Source organism: Contarinia nasturtii, unplaced genomic scaffold, assembly GCF_009176525.2.
Source record: "Contarinia nasturtii isolate CC-2019 unplaced genomic scaffold, AAFC_CNas_1.1 Cnas_scaffold_414, whole genome shotgun sequence".
Lineage (NCBI taxonomy): Eukaryota > Metazoa > Arthropoda > Insecta > Diptera > Cecidomyiidae > Contarinia > Contarinia nasturtii.
Window position 1 is genome coordinate 5,895,972 of NW_022197768.1, and position 25,106 is coordinate 5,921,077.

General features: G+C 31.4%; 1 protein-coding gene across 4 annotated transcripts; it reads left to right on the forward strand.

The window, feature by feature from the left end:
- Positions 1-2,655: 2,655 nt before the first annotated feature.
- On the forward strand, positions 2,656-25,106 carry LOC116338792 (complexin). Of its 4 annotated transcripts, none has more exons than XM_031764271.1 (5): positions 2,656-2,944; positions 5,370-5,474; positions 15,249-15,418; positions 18,087-18,219; positions 19,098-25,106. In XM_031764271.1, exons 2-5 carry the CDS (start codon positions 5,420-5,422, stop codon positions 19,169-19,171), a joined length of 432 nt encoding a protein of 143 aa, XP_031620131.1. In that variant the 5' UTR covers positions 2,656-2,944; positions 5,370-5,419; the 3' UTR covers positions 19,172-25,106. The 4 variants fall into 4 exon arrangements, with proteins under 4 accessions (XP_031620131.1, XP_031620134.1, XP_031620132.1 ...); XM_031764272.1 differs by having other exon boundaries at positions 2,688-2,759; XM_031764274.1 differs by lacking the exon at positions 5,370-5,474.

Sequence of the window (25,106 nt, forward strand, 5' to 3'; positions counted from 1 at the left end):
TCTTTTACCGTAAATATGAATTCATGAGAAATCTGAATCTGACATTAGTTTTACGATACAAATAATTTTCGAAGTACTTTTCAATGCCTGTATGATATCATAATCATGTGAAAATTTGTAGATGTTATTTTTTTCACAAAAAGCTAACATTCCGAAAGTTTGAAGAAATTTCAATACAATTTACTTCCATACAACATTTTCGTTTTTGAGCAAAAAATCCAAAATTTTGTTCGGGAGGTACCCTTATTATGCATTTAAATCTCTTCAAAACCCTCGGAATGTTATTTTTGTGTGAAAAAAAATAACGTGTGCAAAGTTTCAGCTCATTACGATATCATAAAGGCATTTCGAAATTTTTGTATGAAAAGTGTGTCGAAAGTTATTTGTATCGCAAAACTAACGTCATATTCGGTTTCGTCGTACCTAAAACAAACCCAATACATATTTTTGAGTGTTTAAGTATACATTAAATATCACTTTTGGAAGAAAAATTGAATTTTTCCCATGGATACCTAACCGGAGATTGCGTTGACATAAGCCGAAAACGCCATCTTTGGTTACACAGCAGTAGCTATTTCTGTGACAAAATGTTCACTTTAATTTAAAATAAAATAAAAGTATTTAATTTAAATCCCACATTTTTTTGAAAAAAATCCTCATTTAAATCATTGAAACCATATTAAAAATCATTTATTGATACAAAATTAATTTCATTATTAATTGCCATCAATTTGAAGAGGCGAAATTGACAGTACACTGTAGAGATTAAAGAAACAATACATACACAAGCATCACATGTACGTTTAAAGTGGTCATCACAGAAACGAAGCTGAGCATGCGCACATGTATTAGTATTTTCATACACAGCATGTTTCGTTCTTCTGTTATAAAGTGTGAATTTTGTCTGTATATATTGTTTCTATATGTTTTACTCCATAAAATCGACGACAATTAAAAAATAGTCGGGATTAGACTTGAAACCTTTTTGAATGTATATTAAACTATTTAATTTGAACCAATCAATTGGTTGGTTAAAAAATTCGCAACAGATGGGGAACAAGAGATGGCATTGTCGTAGATTTGGGAACGGACAATAGTCATCATATTACCGGGTTTTGGATGCCCATGGGCATCACACCAGATATGACACTAGATTCGTGTCCCCTGGCCCCAAAAACACCCAGAAAACACATTTTTGATGGGTGTTAATTTTTCGACCGATTCCAATACTTTACCTTACACACTAGGTGTGTGCGGAAAAGTAATATTTCGTAGAGCTTTTTCATGTTCATTTTAAAACCGTTAAAAACTACACGCAATACGCAGACGTTGTCTATCCCTGTAGACATTATTAAATGTAGACAGGGATTGGGAGAGTCTACATTTCATCTGAGAAAATACTACCGCGATTATGTTGTTGTTGTTTTTGTTTTTCGTGTTCGACCAAAAACGAGACCTCACAAGTACTAAACATACACACGTTGATAATGTATTTTTCTCAAGTTGTTTCTTTTAAATTGGATTTCAAAGCAAAAAAACAGCTGTGTGTTGGTTATCATGCAATCAACAGAAAAGGTCGAAAGGTTTTGGCTCGTGACAATGAAATATTTCACCTCTAATTAGGTATTCGAGTATTGTCAACCGGAATTACGTTTCGTAATTTGACATATTCGGATTTTCCGTATAAAATCATCAACGCATTCGATATTTATAAAAATAGACCTTTTTTGCGATGGAATTTAATATACTTGAAAATCGAGTGAGCCCGAATTCATATTATGAATAATCGATTTTAGATAAAACATTTCGATCAATGTCGTACAGAATGGATAAGAGATATTTTTGAGCAGCACGTAAACAAAAATCAACATATTTTGCGTATTTCGAAATCTTTACGCTTTTAATCTATAACAAAATAATATCAACAACAACAATCATACTTTCCGCATGGCACAAATGAAATAGAATCAGCAGTTTTTCTTTTTTCCATTTTCTTCAATGAGAAAATATTTAATTTAACTCATAAAATTCGGCTTAAATGTGGTCGAATACGATGGTTCATCAAGATGATTATGCTGAACATCTTATGAATACTTTTCATTAGAATTCAGTTTGCATTTTGTGGACGCAATGAAATTATGCTATAGCTGTAAAATCATAATTTGGTTCGTTCTGATGTTTTGAAGCATTTTTTTTGTATGACGTTCAAATCATGATATTCAATTTCAAAAGCTATTTCGTTTTTCATAAAATGTGAGTGTGCAGACAATTTGAAATCCATATTTCATTTGCAATAATCAGAGACAGACAGAGAAAGAAAGAAAGAGAGAGAGAGAGAGAGAGAGAAAACTATGCAGAGCTGAGTGTCGCACATACTTTCGAAACATAGCTATTACATATAAATGACAACCCCGTTTTTCATCAAACAGTTTTCGTCTTTTCAATCAATAAAATTCGAATGTATGATTTAGTTGAAGACGCAGAGCGCATGTTCCGGACGAGTACCATACATTTGCAATCACTCTCTTTCTCTCTTCCACTTACACTGACAAAATGTATTCAAATACACACAAATCGAAAACTGTATGAGTAAAAGCATTACGTGTGCACCATCTCAAAACTCAGTGGAAACTCAAATTATATCGGGGTGGCAAATAAACAGTTTTATCAAGTAAGGACTGGAAAGCGGAGTAACATAGCTCACATAAACAAAATTCTATTTCAAATTTTTGTGATAAACCAAAAGACAGTGTAGAACAGTAAGAAAATTCAAATTGATTCTCTTTTCGTTTTTTCGTTTGTTTTCAAAAGAAACGAAGCAAATACCCGTTTAAATAAATAAAAAACAACGCGATCAAAGAAAAGAAAAAAGTTGATTTTAACTCCGTATTCAATAAGTTAAACTATAGTCAAGAGCCAAATAAAAAAATCGAATTTCACTGAGGTATGTTGTCTGCAGTGCCATTTGTTATTTGTAATAGGATATAAATTATATGCATTTCAAAAATAAGAAACGATGCAAGAAAAACGAAAGAGAAACAAAAAAATGAATTATGCCCAGAAAAGATAAAAAAAGAAGACTTTGATTTGACTTAATAGATGTAGTTATTTTTTTTTTTTTTTCATTTTAAATTTCGCGTCAGCATTGGATAATTATGGTAAATATGTAACAATTTGCTGTGTGTATAAGTTTTTTATGCAATAAATTCACATTGGGTATATGTATATCTGGACTATTTAAACACAGCGCATTGATTACATATTTTCGAATGATATCTAATATGCGAGTGAGTACGACCAAACATTTGTTTTATTTGATTAAAGAGCATTGCTATTAATTTTGTGTTTAGAAGCAAAAACAAAGAATGAAAAAAATAATCGATTTTCAAAAAAATTCAATTGAAATAATCTAGGAAATAATAGTCGTATAGCCATATAGTCTTCGTGCATACGCATTATTAGTTGTGATGTATTAAAGATTGTATTAAACAACCTTAAAAACATAATATATTGGATATCCATTTAAGAGCATGATGAGTTCAAGTTTCTCTCATCTGTGTGTATAAATAAAATGTAGAGAACAGGTATAACATTATCTTTGAAACGGTAGAGAAATGAAGAGAAAGAGAGAGAAAGAAGAGTAGAACCACAGGCCTGTCCAAAAAAATGGTCGTCGTATCACTTGGCAAAAAGGAAAATGAGGAAAAATTCGATTTCACTGAAATCAATTCAAAATCAGAAACGGACGAAAACAGAGGATCCAAACGAGACCTATTCGTTTTCAATTTCTCGTTCTCCCGTTCTCTCTCTCTCGAACTCTCTCCCGTACACTCTTTTTCATCATCGGAGATGTATTGATTATTTTCTGTTGTCTGTATACGAGACAGTACTGTTTGCATGTGTGTGTTGGTATATATGTACGTTTGACAATACATACGAATACCTAAAATTCGCGAGTATTCGATTCGAATTTTACATGAATACAAGCGGAGCGCACACATACGAACATCCTCTTTACGTGGTTGAAGTTAGAAAATCCGTCAAGGGCTCGCACCGAATTGAAAAAAAAAACGGAAGAAGAAATATCGTACCCGAAATAATACACACGTTCCGTATGAACATACACAGAAGAACCGTTTTGTATTTCGAACCCATAGCATAATATTCGCAAAGTGGAGAATACTTGTTAGGTAGCAAATGCATTTTTGTGTATATTTTCTCTTTCTTTTTATTTCTTGTTGAATATGTATATGAGTATCGTATTTGTGACGCTCGGTCATATTATAGTTTATATGTTTTAGAAGAGTCTATATCTAAAATGCTGTGTATGAATGTATATGCTGTTTTTGTATATATGTAGAAAAGAAGAAAATATGGTGAGGTAAGACTTGTGTACAAATTCATGCGATTAACAGTATGTGTGTACAATCACTAAACATATCCATTTTTAATTCCTCTAATTTCATTATCAACATACCCTCTTTCTCTTTATCTCTTGTTCCATCTCTCATTTTATTTCTATCTGTTCTTGTCACATGTCATACCGTAGTACGTTTAAGTTTTATTCGACACGCATTTTCTTTTGATTTATTGTAAGTTGTAATTTCTTTTAGATAATGAAACCAAACAGAAATAAATAAAAGAAGAACTTGTACATTCGCTCGCATATGCTCTTAACACCTTTCGTTTGGTTTGTTTTTCCACTAAAATCGTTGGAAAAAGATGGCTGAATTCTTATATTTATATGTATTATACTTTCGATACAAACTCTTTTATGGAAACACCAAAAAAAAATAGATAAAATTATCCATTGAAAATCAAACACACATTAAACACATACAAAAACATTCAACGTAACATTCAATAGCACACTATGTCTCACCATATTTCAATAAAAGATAAGAAAATTCTCAGGGACTTGATGACCGATAGATTACAGTTATACTGACAATGTGTTCGATTTAAATGTTGTCTTCGCAACAAAGTACCAACAAAGAAACAACACACATATTTTTAACAAGCTATACTTTGTTTTTGTTCTTAACGAATTGGTTATACTCGATTTTAATACACACACATAAGCGCAGTTGTTTTGTTTAGTTTCAATCATTTTGGTTTCTTAAGCCTTAAAACAGAGTCAAATACAAGAGTGGCTGTTTAATAAAGTTGATAATGTTCGAATGTGGAAAATGTTAACTTGATTTGCGTCACTCTTATGTGTCTCTGTTTTTGCTCTAGTACATTTAAGAAAAAAGCAACAAATTTACAATTATTTTAAAACAATGCTACATTAAAAAAAAAAATACATGATGAATGCTATGTACACATATCCATATTTGAATTTAAATACTCAGTAATAATTTTTACAGGTTCATTCTACATAAAACCGAATAAAAAAAATTATACATAACCATTAAAAATGGCTGCATTTGTGGCAAAACAAATGATTGGAAACAAAATGAGCGCCGTCAAAGGTATGTTTTCTCGACTTTTAATTCCGAATTATAAATTCGACTAATTGCATCTTCACACTCTTTCCCCCCACAAACACCGAATGATATTTCTTCCCTTGTAATTTGCAATTTCTGTTTTTCGATTTATATATTCACAACCTTATTGAACTAGCCAACCCCTCTTCCTTCACACATACACCCAACACACATTTATATACAATCCTCTCCAATATTCAATCAAACACGTTTTTTTAGTAATTTTGTCAATATCTCTTCTTCACAATAACCAATTTCATGCCGTAGTATCTATTAACATTTCCTCTTATCTTGTTTAAAATAAAATGAATTTATTTACGTAATCGCAATTTGTTAACCCTTGTCTTTGCCAATAAAATTGTCTTTTGTATCTTTTGCCCTTTCTCCCCATTTTCTTATTTCCATTTGTAAGAATGCGCACCGAAAACCACCCATTTCATCAAATCTAGTAATATTTCACCTCTCTACACTGCAAATAGAAAAAAAAAAACTGAATATTAATAACATGATAACTACATAGCAATTTAGTATGAAAATTCTATGCTCTAGTATTTTTATGTCACGAGCTGGAAGTTTTTGAAATAGACTTAACCTTGGAATCCAAGGCTTGAATAGACTCATACTGTAGATGAGCAACAATACAATAACTTTCAAGTATTGAACTGATTATTTTTACAAATCTGAATTGCCAAATTTGTTCGAGACTCGAACTTCAAGCTGATTCTATAGAACAGAGTATACCCTCAGAATCGAACACTTCATTAAAATGCTTCAAAGTGTGATGTGCATACGTGATGAATTCGTGATTCGTGATCCAGCATTTTTTTGTCGACGATCTTCGTCATGCTCCTCATTTTCTCTATGCACTTGTAACAACTGGTTTTGTGTTGAACTTTTGAAGGCTTTGGACGATAATTAGTTTCTGATAAACCATATCGTACGCTATCAAATATCACTTCACCGTTGTGTACTTCTTAAAGCTTCAATTTTCGTTCCTCTTTGGTTTTTTCTTCAACAATGCTTTTTCAATCCATAGTGTTCAGTCCATACGAAGCCTGATCATGCCCCTAGCTTACAACACCTCTAATGCGTATTCCGAGTACTAATTGACGTTTGTGACAATATGGCCGTCACGGTTTGGCAAAATCATAATGAATCGATTAAACTGCGTTAAACTGTTAAAATAAAACAGTAGAAATAAATAGATTTTAATTTTTTACATTTTTGAAAATAAAAAATCTTTTGTTTTTTTAATTTTGTGAGATTTTCTGTACACAATATTCAAAAATATTAAATTAATAAAAATGAATTGGTTGACATAACCTCACTTTTGTGTCACAATTGTGATAAACCGATTAAATGCTTTACATGTTGATGTAACTCTGGACAGAGAAGCTTTTAAGAACCAAGTCATCCGATTACCAAGCTCAATTTTTGAAGAATTTTGTATATAATCTAGCTGTGATAGAATTTCTAACATTGTTTGAGACTGAATTGCTATATGACTAAATTTAGATTCAACTTAAATTCATTATTTGACGATTAACTGTGATTTATTAACTATATTAACTATTTACATATTTGTTTATTTATTTTTCTATACTATACAAACTTTAATTCTTAAATTTTGTTAATACCTATGTGATTCTCATCCACTCTCTAAAAGAGTCTTGGTTTTTTAGTTATGGTCCAAGACCAATCTTTTCCAAGCATAACTCATTAAAATTAATTATAATTATGGCAATTGTAAATTGTAACTAAACAGTCGGCTTATCAAAGTAGACTCAAAAATCGAATAAATAATAAATAAAATAATTATTAAAATAGTGAAAATAAAAATATTTTAATTTTTTACATTTTTAAAAACAAAAATACTTTGTTTTGTTTTGTAGTTTCCGGTAGTTTCGTGAGATTTACTGCACAATATTCAAAAATATTAAATTAATAAAAAATGAAGTGGTCTAATATTTTTGAATATTGTGGACAGAAAATCTCACAAAATTAAAAAAACAAAAGATTTTTTATTTTCAAAAATGTAAAAAATTAAAATCTATTTATTTCTACTGTTTTATTTTAACAGTTTAACGCAGTTTAATCGATTCATTATGATTTTGCCAAACCGTGACGGCCATATTGTCACAACGTCAATTAGTACTCGGAATACGCATTAGAGGTGTTGTTAGTTACAAGTTTTATATAGGAAATCCTATACCATGATCGGGCTCCGAGTCCATATCAAACGAAATTTCATCAGTTCGAACGAAGTCACAAATTTCATCTGCCCGGTATTTTGAGACTTTTTTCCCACCCTCTATACCACCGAAATCGAAAAATGGTATCGACAAAAAATGTTCGTTATTTAAAGGAAAATTAAAGTATGATTCCATTCAAAAAATATATATTTATATATTTCAATATCGATTGCTGATGAAGAAGAAATGCGATTTTCAGGAAACCATTGGCTGCTTAAATTCAACTTCAACAAGCAATCAAATTTTACTAGCTGATATAATAAACTTCACAACTAAATCACGATTGTTCATCCTTGTTGCTGCACATTTTTTTTGAATACCGGCAATATTTTGACACACCAGCAAATGACATGTGACAAAATAAAACTTTTTGCAACACAAATTGAATGCGTGCCTTATTTAAAGTGCATGGCAAACGTTACACTTTTGTTTTATTTTAATTGAAAATGCGTAAAAAAAAACGCTGTTCCCATATTATTGTTTTAAGCTTGACTATTATTCTTTGAAGCAAATAAACCCAAAATTACATAGTCTAGATTCTTCATACTAAATTGTTATAGAGCTCTTGTAATAATAATATGAAGATATTTCTATTTGCTATCTAGATATTTCATAAATGATTTCGAATGAATTCTTATTTCGTTGAAACGCGCATTTTATATAAAAAAAACTACATAACAAATAGTTATTGATTCGTTCATGTTTTGTTTTCATTTTATTGAAATGGTTTCTCGTCTGTCGGAATTTAATTATTTGTTTTATATTGAATCATTTGACGCAAAAGCTTAAGTGACTTAACGGTCCGTTTGGGGCTCGCTAGCTTGCAATTTCCTGTCTCTTTGGGTTTTTCGTTATTGAGCTGTGAAACAAAAACAGAAGAGATAGAGATAGAAAAAAGTAACACATACGCCAAAAAGAGCAAAAGTAATTCAATACACAATATTAAGAATAAAGTACAGAATGGAAAGATCTCTGTTGTTTAACCATTTGATGGTTTTTTATTTGAATTTTCGAGAAAAATATCAATAAAATACAGCATCATTAGATCACACATACCAAACATCAACTATGTAAGCGCGCAAGCTATCAACACATCAGCATCCGAACTGTTTGTGTGCGTGTGTGTGAGTGTTGCGTTGCGCCTTCCCTTTCAATTCACAGATTAAGAGTGAGAATTTCACCATAAAAATAAACGCACGCTCATTGCAGTGCATAAAAATAAATGTGTGGTATTAGAATTTATTTCAATGAAAATAACCCATTGCCTTCACTGTTCACTATTATCCCTCTATTGTTTATCGTATTTTAATACTCACCCGGCTCGATGTATTATTCGTGTTTTCTATCAACGCTATGGTCAAATGGGTTTTGTTCAGTCTTTTATTTATTTACTTATTGTTTTCTTTTTACTTTAGCTGTCGTTGTGTTCGTTTCACATGCCACACACACACACACATCCACACAAGCCAACCGATAAAATGCACATCAACAATAAAAATCAAGTGCAATAAATAGCTGTATAATAATTTATCGAATAATTGAATCGAAGAATGATTGCCAATTTCTTGTATAAAATATAAAGTAAAATAGTGTTTCGGCTTCAAATGCAAGATAATCGCATTAACACATACATTTCAGTCGATTTGTATGCTTCTTTCGAAGCGGAAAAGTTAGTGGTTGTTAGCTGGCCTGTGTTAACATAATACACATATATATGTATACATATAGCAATCACAACTGGGCACGATATCGAAATCATCACGTATCTGTGCTTGCAGGCGACAAATTCAATTTCATCGCTTAACAATTGGTTTTTTTTCTTGCTCATTGTTTTTCTATCCCGTATTCCGTATTATATCGACTTGATTCTCGAGCAATCTCTCTAATGCCATGTTGAGCGTACCCATTCTTGCAGTGCGATTGGCAACACAACAAGACAGGCAGCACACAGAATTCCACATACATACAAGCACGAAAGAGAGAGAGAGAGAGAGAGAGAGAGAGAGAGAGAGAGAGAGAGAGAGAGAGAGAAAACAAACATAAAATGTGTACATTGACATGAGTTTTAACTATAAAACCGAAGAGAAAAAAGAACAGAAGAGAAAGGCAGAAAAAAACAGAAATGAGCTCGAGAAAATAATAGCATCACGATGAAGTACAAGAATATGCTTTTCCGCATGAGTGAGGAAAAACTTCAACAGAACTAACTGTGAAATGCGTGTTAATGCTATCTTCAGTGAAATTTTCCACTTTCTTTTACACTCACCCCCTCTGCTTACATTTTACTTTTCTCGTTTCTTGTTACTCTCTAGCACCCTCCTTTCAGTCGCCTCTCGTTCGTTTGTTAAAATCCATCCATACTGCTTTGTTGGATACGTGATGCGTAAACTCTTCGATTTTTCGTTCATATTCTATCATTTGGTCGCCAATTCATTGTGAGCCTAAACATGTTCATATCGTCAACAAGCGTAGCGATCTGATTTATAGCATTTTATTAGCCAAAGCCTGTATCACATCTTAAAATGTAATTGCACGCGCACACACACACGGTAATCGCTACTCTATCGCTCAGTTCTCACATACACTCATTCGTTCTTCTTATATTCATCAAATTTATCAGCACACATTTTTTTTTTAATGTTTTATTGTTATATGAGCTTGAAAATGTAAGCCATTCCATATGGACGCGCAGCTCAATCTGTATTCATCCATCATATATGGATAGTCAACATGTTGCCCATTTTGATCTGGTATGGGCGCGAATGAATGATTTTTTTTCTTCGTTCTTCATATTGTTATTGTTATTGTGTGCGCTTATCCTTAAAGTCGCTCAACCAAATGGTATTTGTGATTTGATTATACACGGTTTACAATTTTATTATTATTCATATAAATAAATTTATCTACTTTCGGATTTTATACATTTTGCACGCTCTCGAGGTTATTCGTTCTTTTTTTTATCGATAACAATCGAGTTTTTCATATGCCCTGTGGGGGATGTCGCCAACAAAATTCTATTTCATGAAAATAATCAGAAAAATTTGTCGACCACACACATGACAATAGCTCAGTGTTCAGTACACAACAAAGTGCTAGAAATCGCTCTAATATAGAAATAGAAACAGCATATAGCATAACAGACTTTTACGTTCATGTTCAACTTGAGCAATTTTAACTCCCGATGATAATCGACACTCAATAAATCCACGATATATCTATTGATGCACAACAATATGCTCAAAATGCCAATCTTAAACTCTGTTCACACTCAAACATGACATTTATCGCAGCTATTACATCGTATATATTGGAATACACAATATGGAAGAGTGTTGATGATATGGCTGTTCAAACACGATGTGTTGTGATGTGTGCACCGTTCTTCTTTAAATCAATATTTTCTTTATTGCCTTTCTACATTTCAAAAAAAAAAAATGACATGAACAAATACATGTACGTCACCATTATCTGTTTCGAACAGCTGATAAGAGTTGAATGCACACGGTTGAAACGTTGTTCAAAGGTCTATGAATGCAGTTATAATACCATTGAATTGTATCAGCATTAAACGTCTAATGTTTACATATCATCGCGACATCGACCAAATTAAGGCCACAGCTCTGCAGAAAACATTTAATTGAAAATTGTTTGCAAGCATCTACCTCTACCTCTCTCTCTCTCTCTCTCTCTCTCTCTCTCTCTCTCTCTCTCTCTGTCACTCTCTATGTGTCCTTCTCTCATCTTCTTGGCAAAATGGTTTTGAATTTTTATTTTATATTGAAACATTGAATCATTCAGTTTGTTCTCAATGTGTGTCAAAAACTTTTTGAAATGTGAATTGTTTGAATGTCGTCGAAATAATCGATTCCGAATTTCAAACAAGAAGAAAAAAATCACACGTTTTCATGAATTTTATTTTTAAAATATTCCTTAGATTTTTAGAGAAGATGCATGGACTAAAGTTTTAAGCGCTTTTCATGCAGGATATTCCATAAAAAATGCAGTGTATTCCATTTTTTATTAATCAGTTCCTCTCGTATGACGTTTTCTAATGAAATTATTTGATATGCGTGTTCCACTTATCATCAATGTAACATGATAACTCACTGTTGAAAACTTTGCTTAGTTCCACAACCAAAAAAAAAAAAACGGAAATGAATCCATATAGAAAGTATATGTAGCTTGAAACACAGTATAGCAACTTGAGCAAAATGTAATTTTAAAAGGGGTAAATAATAATTGGTTTATGAGTGAAAAACACAAATGGAAAATTGAGAACACGCACACTATATTTACGCAAGGCACTATCTCCCATCTGAATCGAAATAGAGAAAGAGAGAGCAAATATTTCAATTTAGTTTGTTTGTTTATTTGCATTTGATTTCGTTCCGTCGTTCATTTATTTCTCTCTTTTTTTCGTTTTCTGGTGTAGTAAACATATGATGGAAATGTACTTGTTCATTCAATGGTTTCTTCAAATAATACCCTCTTCTGTGCCGCATAGAGAAGACCATTCATCTAGGGGCATTTTACTATATGCGAATGCCATTTTATACGGAATATATGAACATTTTCCTATTCATACATGAAATATACGAAGATAAGTATATTCATCCGCATCAATGCGAATGCCGCATACGTCTTGCTAGATGCGACAAACTGTCGTGTGACATTTGTATATACAAATGTACATACACATTGCTGTGTTCAGTTTGTCGTGGCAGTTTCAAACACAATGTCATTGTTCTCAACCAAATTTGAAAAACAGTTGAAAAAAAATACAAGATTATTTGTTGAATATTATTTTAGAAGCCGTATTCGATTCGAAAAGTGAGATTTTAGAAATAAATCCATAAAAAAATAAATTTACAGTGATTATATTACGAGTGGCAAAGATTTATTTACCATTTTTAAAAAAAATTCACTCAATATTACCAAAAAAATATCAATTCGGCTTGTCTGTCACCTAATCTGCCACTTTGACTTTTTGAATGTAAAAATATGACTTTACATATGCGCCATCCTCAAAATGTGTATGAAACATTCGTGACTATTCGTTTCCATTTGCAAAATATATATGAAAAATTCGCTCGCATATGGAACATTCGTATAAGTCGGAACCCCCTAGCCATTCATTTTCATTCGTTTAAGGCCACAAAGATGTCTCCAAAAATGTCTTGTCCTTTTTTCTGTCTCTCGACACTCAATCATTGAAGATGGTTCTCTTTTTTTTCTAAAAGCCATACACAAATAAGAAAAATGTGGAAATTGACTTTGAAGATTTTTCACTTAAACGAGTTTTCCTGGAAGCAAATAAGAGATAGAGAGTGGAACAGACAGGTTTTGGTTATTCTATATCATAGCTGTATGGCCTGAAGATATTGCGAAACATATACACATGAATCGATATTTATCAATAAATATTCATCGGTGTAGAAAAATTGATTTTAAAAATGAGAAATATTTGTTGTAGCTGCAATATTTTTCATTTTGTTCGCTTTATTCGATTAACCTACCAATAAAACAGTGCTTGAGTACTTAAATTACCATAAAGTTACCATTTTGTTCTCGTTTTTTTTGCATACTTGTCTCTCTATGAGTATTTTTTTCCCTTTTTTGAAACAAATGGCTGAATAATATTTATTTTATATACAGCCTAATTCATCATGACATAAAACTATTCAAATAAAATGTCTATAATTTAATTTCGTTCCAATTCGCTAATCTTGTCTTCTTCTTCTCTCATCGCAAAGTAGGCAAGAATGAATCGATGCAGTGTGTTTCGCGCATTCACACTTTCAAACGAAAGAAAACAAAGAGTGTAATGGGAAAAAAATAATATTGACATGGGAGCAAGTGAGAAACACTACTGTTGGCACATGCGCAAATTCTCTTTGATTTTATTGACGCACCAACATGCTTCTACCATTTGAACGAAAGAACGAAATACCATATATAGCTCTCTCTCTATCTATCTATCTTCCTTCCACTAATATTTCAATCTACCCCCTCGCCCCTTTCTTACTCGCTATCTTCATCTCTTTCATTCTGTATGTGCACAAGCTTTTAAGTAATGTCAATGTGATCTTTCTTTCATCTGTATGGCCTGTTTGCTTGCATGTAAATATAACTCACGACTGCTCTTTTTGGCGCATTGAATGAAACTTGCAGTGCACATTGAGTGTGTGTTTATTTCACACTCACACACATACTTTAAATCGCTATCAGACAACAAATTTTCTCATCGAAACAGGGCACAATTATACAAATGAGATTTTATTTTAGTTGCGACAGTAGTCGGTTGCATTCGAACGGGTGATTTTATTTTTGTTCCAAAATATATACATACATACATACATAAAGATCATTCAAAACGAGATATTGTTGGTTGTCGACGTTGCCAATAATTTTTTTGTTTTGTTTGATATATATATACTATTCTTGTTATCATATTGTTCGTCAAAACAATACAAAATACGTTATATACATGTTTAAAAAGTACAATATCCGAACCAAAAAAAGCGAGAAAAAATTGTTTGTTGTTGTTATTTTTCTTGGTTTTATTCGCAAAACAAGTGAGCTTCAATAAAGAAAAACTGAAAGCTTTACCACATAGCATAGATTTTTTTGCGAATTTCAACAAATCGAAGCTGTGACTAAACCGAACCTGCTCAATACTGTTTTTTAATACTAGGAAATGTTGAAATATTTTTAAACATCAACAAAAAAATTCATAAATAAAATCAACAACTTCGTGTCTGTGGCTTTTTGGCTCTCTATCCAACATCGTTTGAACATAACATTTGATACAAGATGAATTTCATAGGTACATTTTTTGTAATGACCTTTATAAGTGGTAGAAAAAAAAGCATATTTTCATTGGACAAAAAAAAAACTAAATTATTAAACAATTGCTGTTAGTAAAGAATATATATACATAATGAAATGCTGCTCTTGAATGAAAAATGTTCGCATTTGTACAAAAACTTATAATTAGATTGACCGAATGCACCAATCAATTTATGAATGTTCGAACCAATTGTATAGCGCGCATGAAAGCGAAATATGAGTGCTTGGATTTAAAAAAAAATGTTTTGAACTTATGTTGGAATGACTTACATTCATATATATTAGAGGAATGTTCCTTTTTATTTACTTTAAATCAACCGAAAATCAAAATTCGCTTTTAGTTCTCACAATCGGATTCGTTTTTGTTTGAATTGAAATCAAATGAAAAATATTTTTGTGTAATTGCATGTATTTTAGTTTGGAATGTTTATTTTTTATTATCCCTCCAAATCAATTTAAAAGCATATATTCAGCGCACTTCTATTCAAAATCCTTGCTAATAAGTAATCACGAATTTTCTTATGGTTTTCTTTTAATTTCATTTACTCTAAACTGTTTTAGTAAATTAGTATTGAAAGTTTGAAATATTAAAGAAATTTGTTTGTTGAAACATTCGAAATTAAAACATTGACATTTGTTATCATGATATAAATAATAGGTGCCGTTGGTGGTGGTGATGATGATGGTGGTGAGGACAACAAAGAAAAGGCAGAAGAAGAGGAACGAGAACGTCTCGAAGCCATTCGTGAGGCTGAAGAACGACGAAAGGAAAAACATAGAAAAATGGAAGAAGAACGAGAAAAGATGCGCCAAGACATCCGAGATAAGGTAACTTATATTCACACTATTTTTATTTTAAGTAAATCAATTTTTTACTCAAAATAGAATGCACATTAGTGTTGTAGTGATATGTAGATTCAAACCATGTAATATGGAAAAGTTACAAAAGCCGCACATTTCTTTTACTAATTTGATGAACTGCAAAAAAACTGAACGCTTTTTTTGAAGTTTTTGTAAATTTTCCTATACTGCTTTATTATATTCAAATTTTGAACGCGTGGACGGATCGGATTTCAGTATATATTACATTCTAATTCTGTTATGTCGACTAATCATTTTCGAAACAGAAAAAATGACTTGAAATTCAAATCTGATTGAAGTAGCTAACAAAATCCGATGCGTTCATGATTTCAACAAAAGCTCAATTTGCAGCCAATTTTATTTCTTTGTTCACATTCACACAAGTTTTGTAACAATTTTCACAATCCAGAATGCTGAATATTTGTATTTCATAGCACCATTCGTGACAAAAAAAAAAACGAAACCTTTAAAAAAAGAGACATAAAAAACATACATACACACAATGGATTTATAAAGACCATGAGCATTGTTTTGTGGTTTTATGCACTGCCTGTAAGACACACTGGACGTTCGGTATCTGAATGGAAAAAACACAATCACATACAGTACATCTCAGTTTAATTTTTTTTTCAGTTAGAATCGATTCGAATCGAATATACACACATAAAAACGTAATCACCTATTTGAAATCAAATTGACTCTAGTAGGGAGTCCTTGTAACAAAAACGACTCCCTAACGGAGTCAAATTGATGACTTCTAGGTCAATCAGCAACCACATGTAAATCATAGAATTTTAAACTGCCAAAAATACCAGAAATACCAACTAATCAGCTTAGTGACCACACTCCACTAGCACAACAATCACCAATCACCAAATAAAAAATTTATTTATTTTTATAATAACTATAGCAATAATAAATTATAATAAAATACTAGAAAACCAAAAGAAACAACATATTTTATTGCATATTATTCATATCTTCTTTATATTTGCATTTTTCTTTTTTAAATTTTAGCACATTTTATATTTGTTGTTCATCACTCAGCAAATTTTTCATAATGCACAAATGAATACTTCATCGGTTTAGTACTTGTGCACATACAATTTACTGTGAGCCGAGCGAGAACATTCTAGAAAATTAAATTCATGATATTGTAGTCATTTATTTTATTTTCATTTAGTTTAACCTAAATACCGCATAAATGGCGCCCGAAAACTGTCTTGCTTTATTTCATTCATTTCTCATTCTCATTTTATTTGATCTCAATAAAATAGCGAGCTTTTGCAATAGCGAAACGTATAATTTTCTATAAAATTCAATATTCGAAAGCGTTTCTCTTCTCTTATTTTGTTGCAAGAAATTAAGTCAATATTTATAACAATATCAAAGTCCTTTTCAAGTTGTTTTTCGAGAATGTTTTCCCTCATAAAATATCACAATCAGTGGGCTTGCAATCAAATTAAATGGATGAACTTAATAAATGAATGTGAAACAAACAAACAAACAAATGCTAACCAGTAAAGGTATCGAAGTGTTACTAAATGTTTTCAATTTCACCTATATGGATCGATATAATGTGCCGAAAAAATAAATTTGTGAAAATAAGGGGGGCCCAATTGAATTAGGGGGGCAGGGGAGTACCCCACCATGTCAAAATTTGGTCGGATCAAAAAATAATGTACTACAAAGCTGTTCAGAATGACGAGAGAAATTTTTTATGGCCCCTGCCTTGCAAGTCCCCCCACCCCCCAGGGGGTTGGGGGATCATATCTCCTCAAGGTATGATTTTTTCGGTCTGAAAACTCGAATTTCGGAATCAGCATGCCAAATTACCCTAGAAATGATATTTGTCTCGTGCGCTCTTTCCCCAAGTCTCCCAACAATTCAGAGCCCCCCATTAGGGTAAAATGATACAAAGCCGATTTTTCACTTTTGGGGTGCGGAATATCGCACTCAAATGTATGGCCAACTATAGCTAATTTTATCCGCACATTACATTTAGGCCAATATCATTTCCAAGGTAATTTGGGATGCTGATTCCGAATTTTGAGGTTTCGAGTCAAAAAATCATGGGGGGTGGGGGACTTGGAGGGCAGGGGTCATAAAAAATTTCTCTCGTCATTCTGAATAACTTTGTAGTACATTATTTTTTGATCCGACCAAATTTTGACATGGTGGGGTACTCCCCTGCCCCCCCCCCAAATTTATTTTTTCGGCACATTATATCGATCCATATAGGTGAAATTGAAAACTTTTAGTAACACTTCGATACCTTTACTGGTAAGTACTGTGCTATATGAACAAAAAGCTTTCAATTTAAATCAACATAAGTCAATAATCAGCGAATTGAAGTGATATATTCACATAACCACCTAATTCGATCGTAGTCTCATTAGTCGGCATTGTTTTAATGCTTTTTATTTGTATTTAAACACTTCATTTATTTATGCAACTATACAATTGACTTGAACAATTTAGCGAACATTAAAAAAATTACACACGAGAGACACGAGCAACGTGTTTTGTGTTTAAATGTGTGTTTATAGCCAATTTAAAATCGATCTTGATATTTAAGCATACAAAATTTATGTGTTTCGATTTTTTTTTTGTTGTGTTTATTTTTAATTTATAGTACAACATAAAGAAGAAGGAGGAACAAGTAGAACAGCAACCTCAAGAAGAGCCGAATCCACTGATGCGAAAGAAAAAAACACCTGAAGAGCTTGCGGCTGAAGCGGAACAAGAGGATCTAGATGACTTCACAAGTAATTATTTTCTGTATATTTTCGTTTTCTTTCGTCCATAGCCTTATTTTGCCATGACATTTTCGGCTTCGTTGCAATGGATGAATAATTGAATAAATTCGATAGATTAATGAAAAACAAATCTTGATTAAGCAATTTATTGAATTGATTTTAATTTTTGTAATTGATGCGAGTTTAAATATTAATACCGATCCCTCATATTTAAATAAAATGAATCATCGATTATTTTAAAAGCGAATATTTTCGTGTAAGAACGCATTCATGTTTTACATTTCACGTTATTCGCGTTTTTATTTAAAAAAAAAATCGACCGAATTTGGAGTAGTTAGCTAACGGATATTTCCATTCATCCGTGCATAAATGGTCAGCATGTCTACAGAACGGTCGCCTGTTAAAAGCTCAGAACGAACAAATATAAAATTTGAACCGAAGAATATACGAACTCTTTTGAACGCACAGAAAAGTACTTTTTCCCGATGTCAACAGTTTAAATTCGAAATCATCTCTTAAAAATGTTAATATTCATTGAAAATTGATCCCAAAATGGTGGAAATTCGGAGAAATTAAATGTGATTCGAAAAGTTCAGACAAACAAAATTTTTGGCAATCGACTTTTCGCAGACGGACATTCACTCGACGTCTAAATATTTTATGGACTGACAATGTTTCTCTGTGTCCGAGTCCATTGACAGCTCCAACTGAGTTTTTTTTATCGTTTGATGCAAACCAATGGAAAAACATGCACAGCACGCTTTTTTCATGAATAATTAAGGATCGAAAACTGTAACACAATAATTGAAATTGTCGATGTATTTACAATACAATATAATTCTAATTTTATTGTATTCGAATCGTTTCGCTTTTGTTATTTCTTACAGAATTGAAGAACACAATAGAGAGTCAAGTAAATGAAATAAAAACGCAGCTGGAGAGCAAATGCGTATTGCAGTGATAAGGTAACTTGTGAAAGACCGACAGACAGAGAAAACTGAAATCGTGCACATAAATTACCTACTGAATTATTTGAACGCTTAACGATGCAAATGGATGGCTACCCTCGAAACAAATAAGAAGGAAAAAATACACACATTTTGGCCATGAACGATTGGACGAAGAACAAAAATTCTACAAAAGACATTGCCACCCCATACTCACATAAACACCCCACATTCACCAAATGCAAAGCAAAAAAATAATAAAGAAGCAAAATCGTTTGAAGAGAGAGAAAAAAACTAACTACTCACAAACACACACACACACACAAACATATACTCAACAACAAAAAAAGTAAATAAATAGTCTTTATCTATCATACATTCACAAGACAAAAGAAGAAAAAAAACACATGCATCCACAGTAATATTGTTATTGTTATTACTTATTATTATCATTAAAACTAATTCAATATATACAACAACATGAAACTAAAGAAAAAAAATCAATATTAGTGCTAGCGTTTAAGAAACAAACAAAAACAAGAAGAAGAAGAAGAGGAGAAAGAAACAAATATAAAAGTAAGATTTACTAGCAAAGATATTTACTGAATGAAATGTTGCATGACGCATGACATTTGTGGAAAAATCTAAATACAAAATGAAAAAAAAATTAATTAAAGCAAGTTAAAAAATTGTTGAAACCAAGTGTCATGGTCATGTTGTTGTTATTTTTGCAAATTACAAGACAAAAACTAAAACTAAAAATATTAATAAAAAAATTGAACATAAGATCTTCAAATGAAAAACTAATATAGAGGTAAAAACACACCCATAAAAATTCCTTTGTTTGTTTTTCAGTTTTTATTGAAAAAAAAAAAAAATAATAATAATATGAATTAATCGATTGAGATATAGCATGAAGTCGCATTGTAATTTCCATTCGTTAGATTTTTGTTTGCATAAAATTGTTACACTTGAAGCAGTCCCAGATCGTGTGAGACGCCAATTCTTTGTCGTGCGCATTTATCGTTTCCTTTGTATATATAATATATGAATTTAAAAAAAGAGACAAAAACAAATGAAGAAAACATGACAAAAAAGGAATAAAAGTAGTTGTTTTTTGTAATTATTTATTTTGCTAAAATACCAATTTAAAAGCTAAAAATATAAAGATGTGGTAAGGAATAAAAAAAATACCATCCGAAGGGAATGTAAATAAAGTGAATCAAATTGTTACTAGGTGAAAACAAATAACGGCGCTTAGGTTCGAGAGCGATGAATCATTTTTAATTTTCTCTCATTTTCGTTCGTTTTTTGATCTTGTTTTTTGTGTTCATTTCTGTTTTACAATTTTAAATGGAAACAGACATTTCCAAGGAGCAAATAACAGAGATTTGTTTAAACAATTTTATTTTTTGGTGGTGTGCTTCAACAAAAAAAAAATATAATCGATGAATAGAAGCGTGAAATAAGAAAGAGTAAGAAAAAAGACAATGAAAAAGAGACACGAGAAAACTGAACTTAACGAACTAACATATGAATAGTAAATACGGAGCAATGCTAAATAGACTGGATGGAAATCGAAACGAAAATGAAATGAAAATGGAAAATAGCAAAGAGTAGAAAACATTGAGCAAAAAGAAAAAGAACTCACAAACAAACGTTGCTTTTAATCGAATATATCGATCTGGGTATATTTAATAAGCAAAGTAAAAAAAAGAAACTTAAGATTCGGTAGAATTTGAATAATTCGGATTGTTCCTAAAACTTGCGAGTAAAGATCTTTTGCATAATTTGTTTAATCTTTTTTTGCGATAGCAGCTCGGCTCAAAGCAAATAATATAGCTGATTTTTTTTATTAACCGAGATGGAATATGAGAGTTTGGTCTTTGAAAAGACCATTTTGTTGATGGAATATTTTAAATTGAATGATTCGTCATTTTGGTTCGTTATTATAAAGTGGATGTACATTGTACACAGTAACAAGCTCATACAACGCGATACAATTGTCACTCACACAACGCTGGAAAATGCATTTTTATGTATTAAACGGCCGACTGAAATGATATGGCCATGGACTGCGTGCGATGATTACAATGGCCGATGATTTGCAGGCAAAATAAAGCAATGATTCATGACACTTTAGTACGGCATCACTCTTAAGCAAACCAATTTGTTAACTGCCGATGCATTTCCAATGAGTCATTTTCATTTGGTCCATTGGACAAATTCATTCACACACACAAGAAAAACAAAAATAAAACTAAATATTTGTGTCACTGTGCCCAAGCTCTGTCCAATGATATTTCCACATTTTCAATCCAAACAATGTCCATAGCATGAACTGATAGAATGCATTTTATTCCGATGAGAAATGACGAAGAATAAATAAACACACAAAAAAAAACATGTGAAGACATACAATAAAATGAGTGACTTTTAATTTATTTTATATACCTTATGATGAAAAGTATCTGCTTTTATGAAAAGCGTATGTGATATTCAGAAGAAAAAAAAATGTGTATCTCTGAAATAGTAAATGACACTGACTACAATCAAGTAAAACAAAACCAAAAAAATAATATAAAGTGAAATTAAAATAATATGCATTTAAATTAGGAACACCAAAAAAAACGCTACCATATATACATAAAACCCACGAACACTTCTCTACCGAGTCTAAAAATACTTTGTTTATTTTTATTTCAAGCTAAATCATGAACAGTATACAAAAAAATGGAAAGCACATGATACTGCAACCAAACTAAAAAAACACACTCACACACTCACATTTAACAAATGGATAACAAACAAAGAAAATCAAACTGAGGGAAACCATTAATTTATTTTGCTATTCTTCACTTTTTGCATTCACTATTCATAAAAACTAATTGCTAAGGAAATTAGCAGCAGTGACAAACAAAACTGCTCACTCCAAATGGTCAAATGCGGCCATTCTAGATCTTTTTTCTCAAAACTACTCTCATACATCTCACATTTCCCATTTTCGATGTCGGCCATTTCGCCGTTATAGCTTTACACAAACCATATTCTCATCTAAAACATCTAATTCATATCCGGTTTAGTCTATTTCGTTTTCAATTCGACACTTCACATTTAGAAGAAGAGAAAAACAAATTGAAAATGTACTATGTGTTTCGTTTTATTATACTGTATTCATGCTACTACTATTTCTACTCACAGTAAACCTATTTTCGCCAAAAGAAAAAAAAAAGAAAAAAAATTTCGGTCACAATTTCTTTCCGTAGTATCTAATTTCCAGAGAAACATCAAGTAGAAAAATATATTTTTCTAAGCAATAACAACTCAACTAGAGCTGTCTATCGAAACAAAAGAAATGAAAAGCAGATGTGAAAACAAATGATATAGAAAGTAGAAATGATCATCGCACCTTGTGCACAATTTCACATGCTTACGTGTAAATTACAATTTGAAAGCATCCATCTGAATGACTTTTATTTTAACACATATATTGTGTGCATATCTGTGACTATCTGACGAAAAAATAACAAAAAACCAACAACAAACAAACGATAAAATCAATAGATTAAAGCATTTTTACTTTGTAGAAAAATTGCATTTTGATTGATTTATCACTCAAATCATAAATGTTATCTACGATTTTGCAACACACAATCTCCATTTTGAGGCGACCAACTGTAATTTTCACATTTAATTGCATTTCTTTTTGTTTTTGGTTCAAAATAGTTTCTGAATGTGGTTTGATTGTGAATAATTACTGAATAGCACATAACTACAAACATATGTACATTGATTGACACACACAACCGTCAGTAAAATATATTTTAGTAAATTATTGATGAAAAAAGAAAGATAAAAATAAAATAAAACTGATTAGTACTGATCAAAGCAATATAATAAAACGATCGAAAGGATCATGTGGACATTATTTTATTTTTCTATTTCTTATTACTATTTGAAGCTAGACAGTGGTCACAACAGAAAAACAAACATACAAATATCTATAGAGTCTAATGAGTGAAGTAGCTAAAATAAAAAAAAAATGATGAAAAATGCGGAACACAAAACGAAACTAGAATTAAAGCCAAAGATGATGAATGGGAAATTTACAAACAAAAGAAACACAATGAGATGAAAAAAAACGCAACTTTCAAATTGCGATCAGCCTAAAAAGCTTTCACACACACATACAGACACAAACAGACATACAGTAACTAAAGTTAGCCACTATTTTTTAGAGGACTTTAAACTTAACTTAACAAAGAATGATTGAAAGTGTCATATTTAGAAAAATGCAATTTTCGAGTCAATTCCTAACTAAATAATTCAGTACATCGAGAGCAATTTTACATTTTATGAACAATCCAAAGAGAAACAAGAACAAAAACAAATTTAAAAAACCTCACTCGTACTCAAAGCAACACAAAATGAACAAATAAGCTAAAGCCAATCCAATGTGAAGCAACAAACACAACGAATGACTTCAGAACTATGTGAATTTAGATCGTTTAACAGAAATATAAGAAAGGAACAAAAAACAAACGTTTGCCAAAAATAATAAGAAGAAAAATGCATTTCATTGCGCCAATTCTACGAAACAAACCACGTTAAGTTTGTTGAAATCGTGAAATCATGACATCAGGGAGCTTCCTGGTGAGATCAGATCAATCCATTTCTGGTCTCCCCGCTCATGCATATTTTTTGTGCTAAGTTTCACGCATATGCACAAACTATGTTTCAAAACTAAAAAAAAATATCAAAAATAACAACAAATAAAGGATAAAATCCTACGCAAACGAAACAAAAACAAAATAAAACCAATGAAATAAAAAAAGGGAAATCGCAGCACATATCACACACAAGATTGTTCATAAAATTTACGCGCCAAGACTCGAATACTTTTCAGAATCACTAAACAAATACAATTTATTTTTCTCTGCTCTATCTCTCAACTCAGTTGTTGCAATTAGGGAACGTTAAAAGTAATCGTATAGAGAAATGAACATTCTAACAAACCAACTGAAATGATATACACACACAAACAAAGACAAAGACACTGTTTTATAAATATTAAGCTAAAAACAAGAAGCAAACAGAAATGGAATGCACATGAGTTTCTTCGATGTTTTTCTGTTTTGACTAACACAACTAATGGATAGTGACTTACTTAATATGGAATATTTCAATGCAAAACCACGAAATGTGCATTTTCTTTTGTTTATTCTCTCAAATGTTAGTTGATGTTTTTCTTTGTGTTTTATTCTTTCGATTTTCAATTTTTTTTTTCTTCACTTTGCATATTCTTCTTCTCTTTTTTCTCTCTCATTCTATTTATGTCGTTCCCTTTAACGAATGGGACAATAAATACAGACACATATAAACGAAATAATAAAATGTATGTCCCTTCTCCACTGTAAATTGTTGAAATTTTCAGGATCACATGTCGATCTCGCTTTGTTATTTTGTAGAATTTATTACACACATACACACACACACATTTGCCCACACTGGGAAAATGTTGGAATTAGCGGTAGCAATAAAATCTAAATTTTAAATTTAAACATGCAAGCATATATTGCTTAACTACATAGTGAACAGGAATACAACAAAATAAAACACAACACATTTTAGTATTGTTATATATCTCTCTTAAACTATTTGAAACCAAAACACGAAACATACAAAAAATTAGAAGAAAAAAAATTGTCAAAAAAAAAACACTTATGGAAAGTTACTCAAGATTGATATAGAACAAATAATTATCCTCTCGCAAACTTCTTGCTCTTCTAAATCCGGAGTTTTACACACATAATTGTGTTCTGTGTGATGCTATTTACCATCACATGTTGATGAAGACTTTCCAAAACACGAAAATGTTCTCGAATTTATTTTGCTTTCTCCCCTTTTTCTCTGCTTTAGTACAGTCACACCAAATGTAGTTTAAATTAA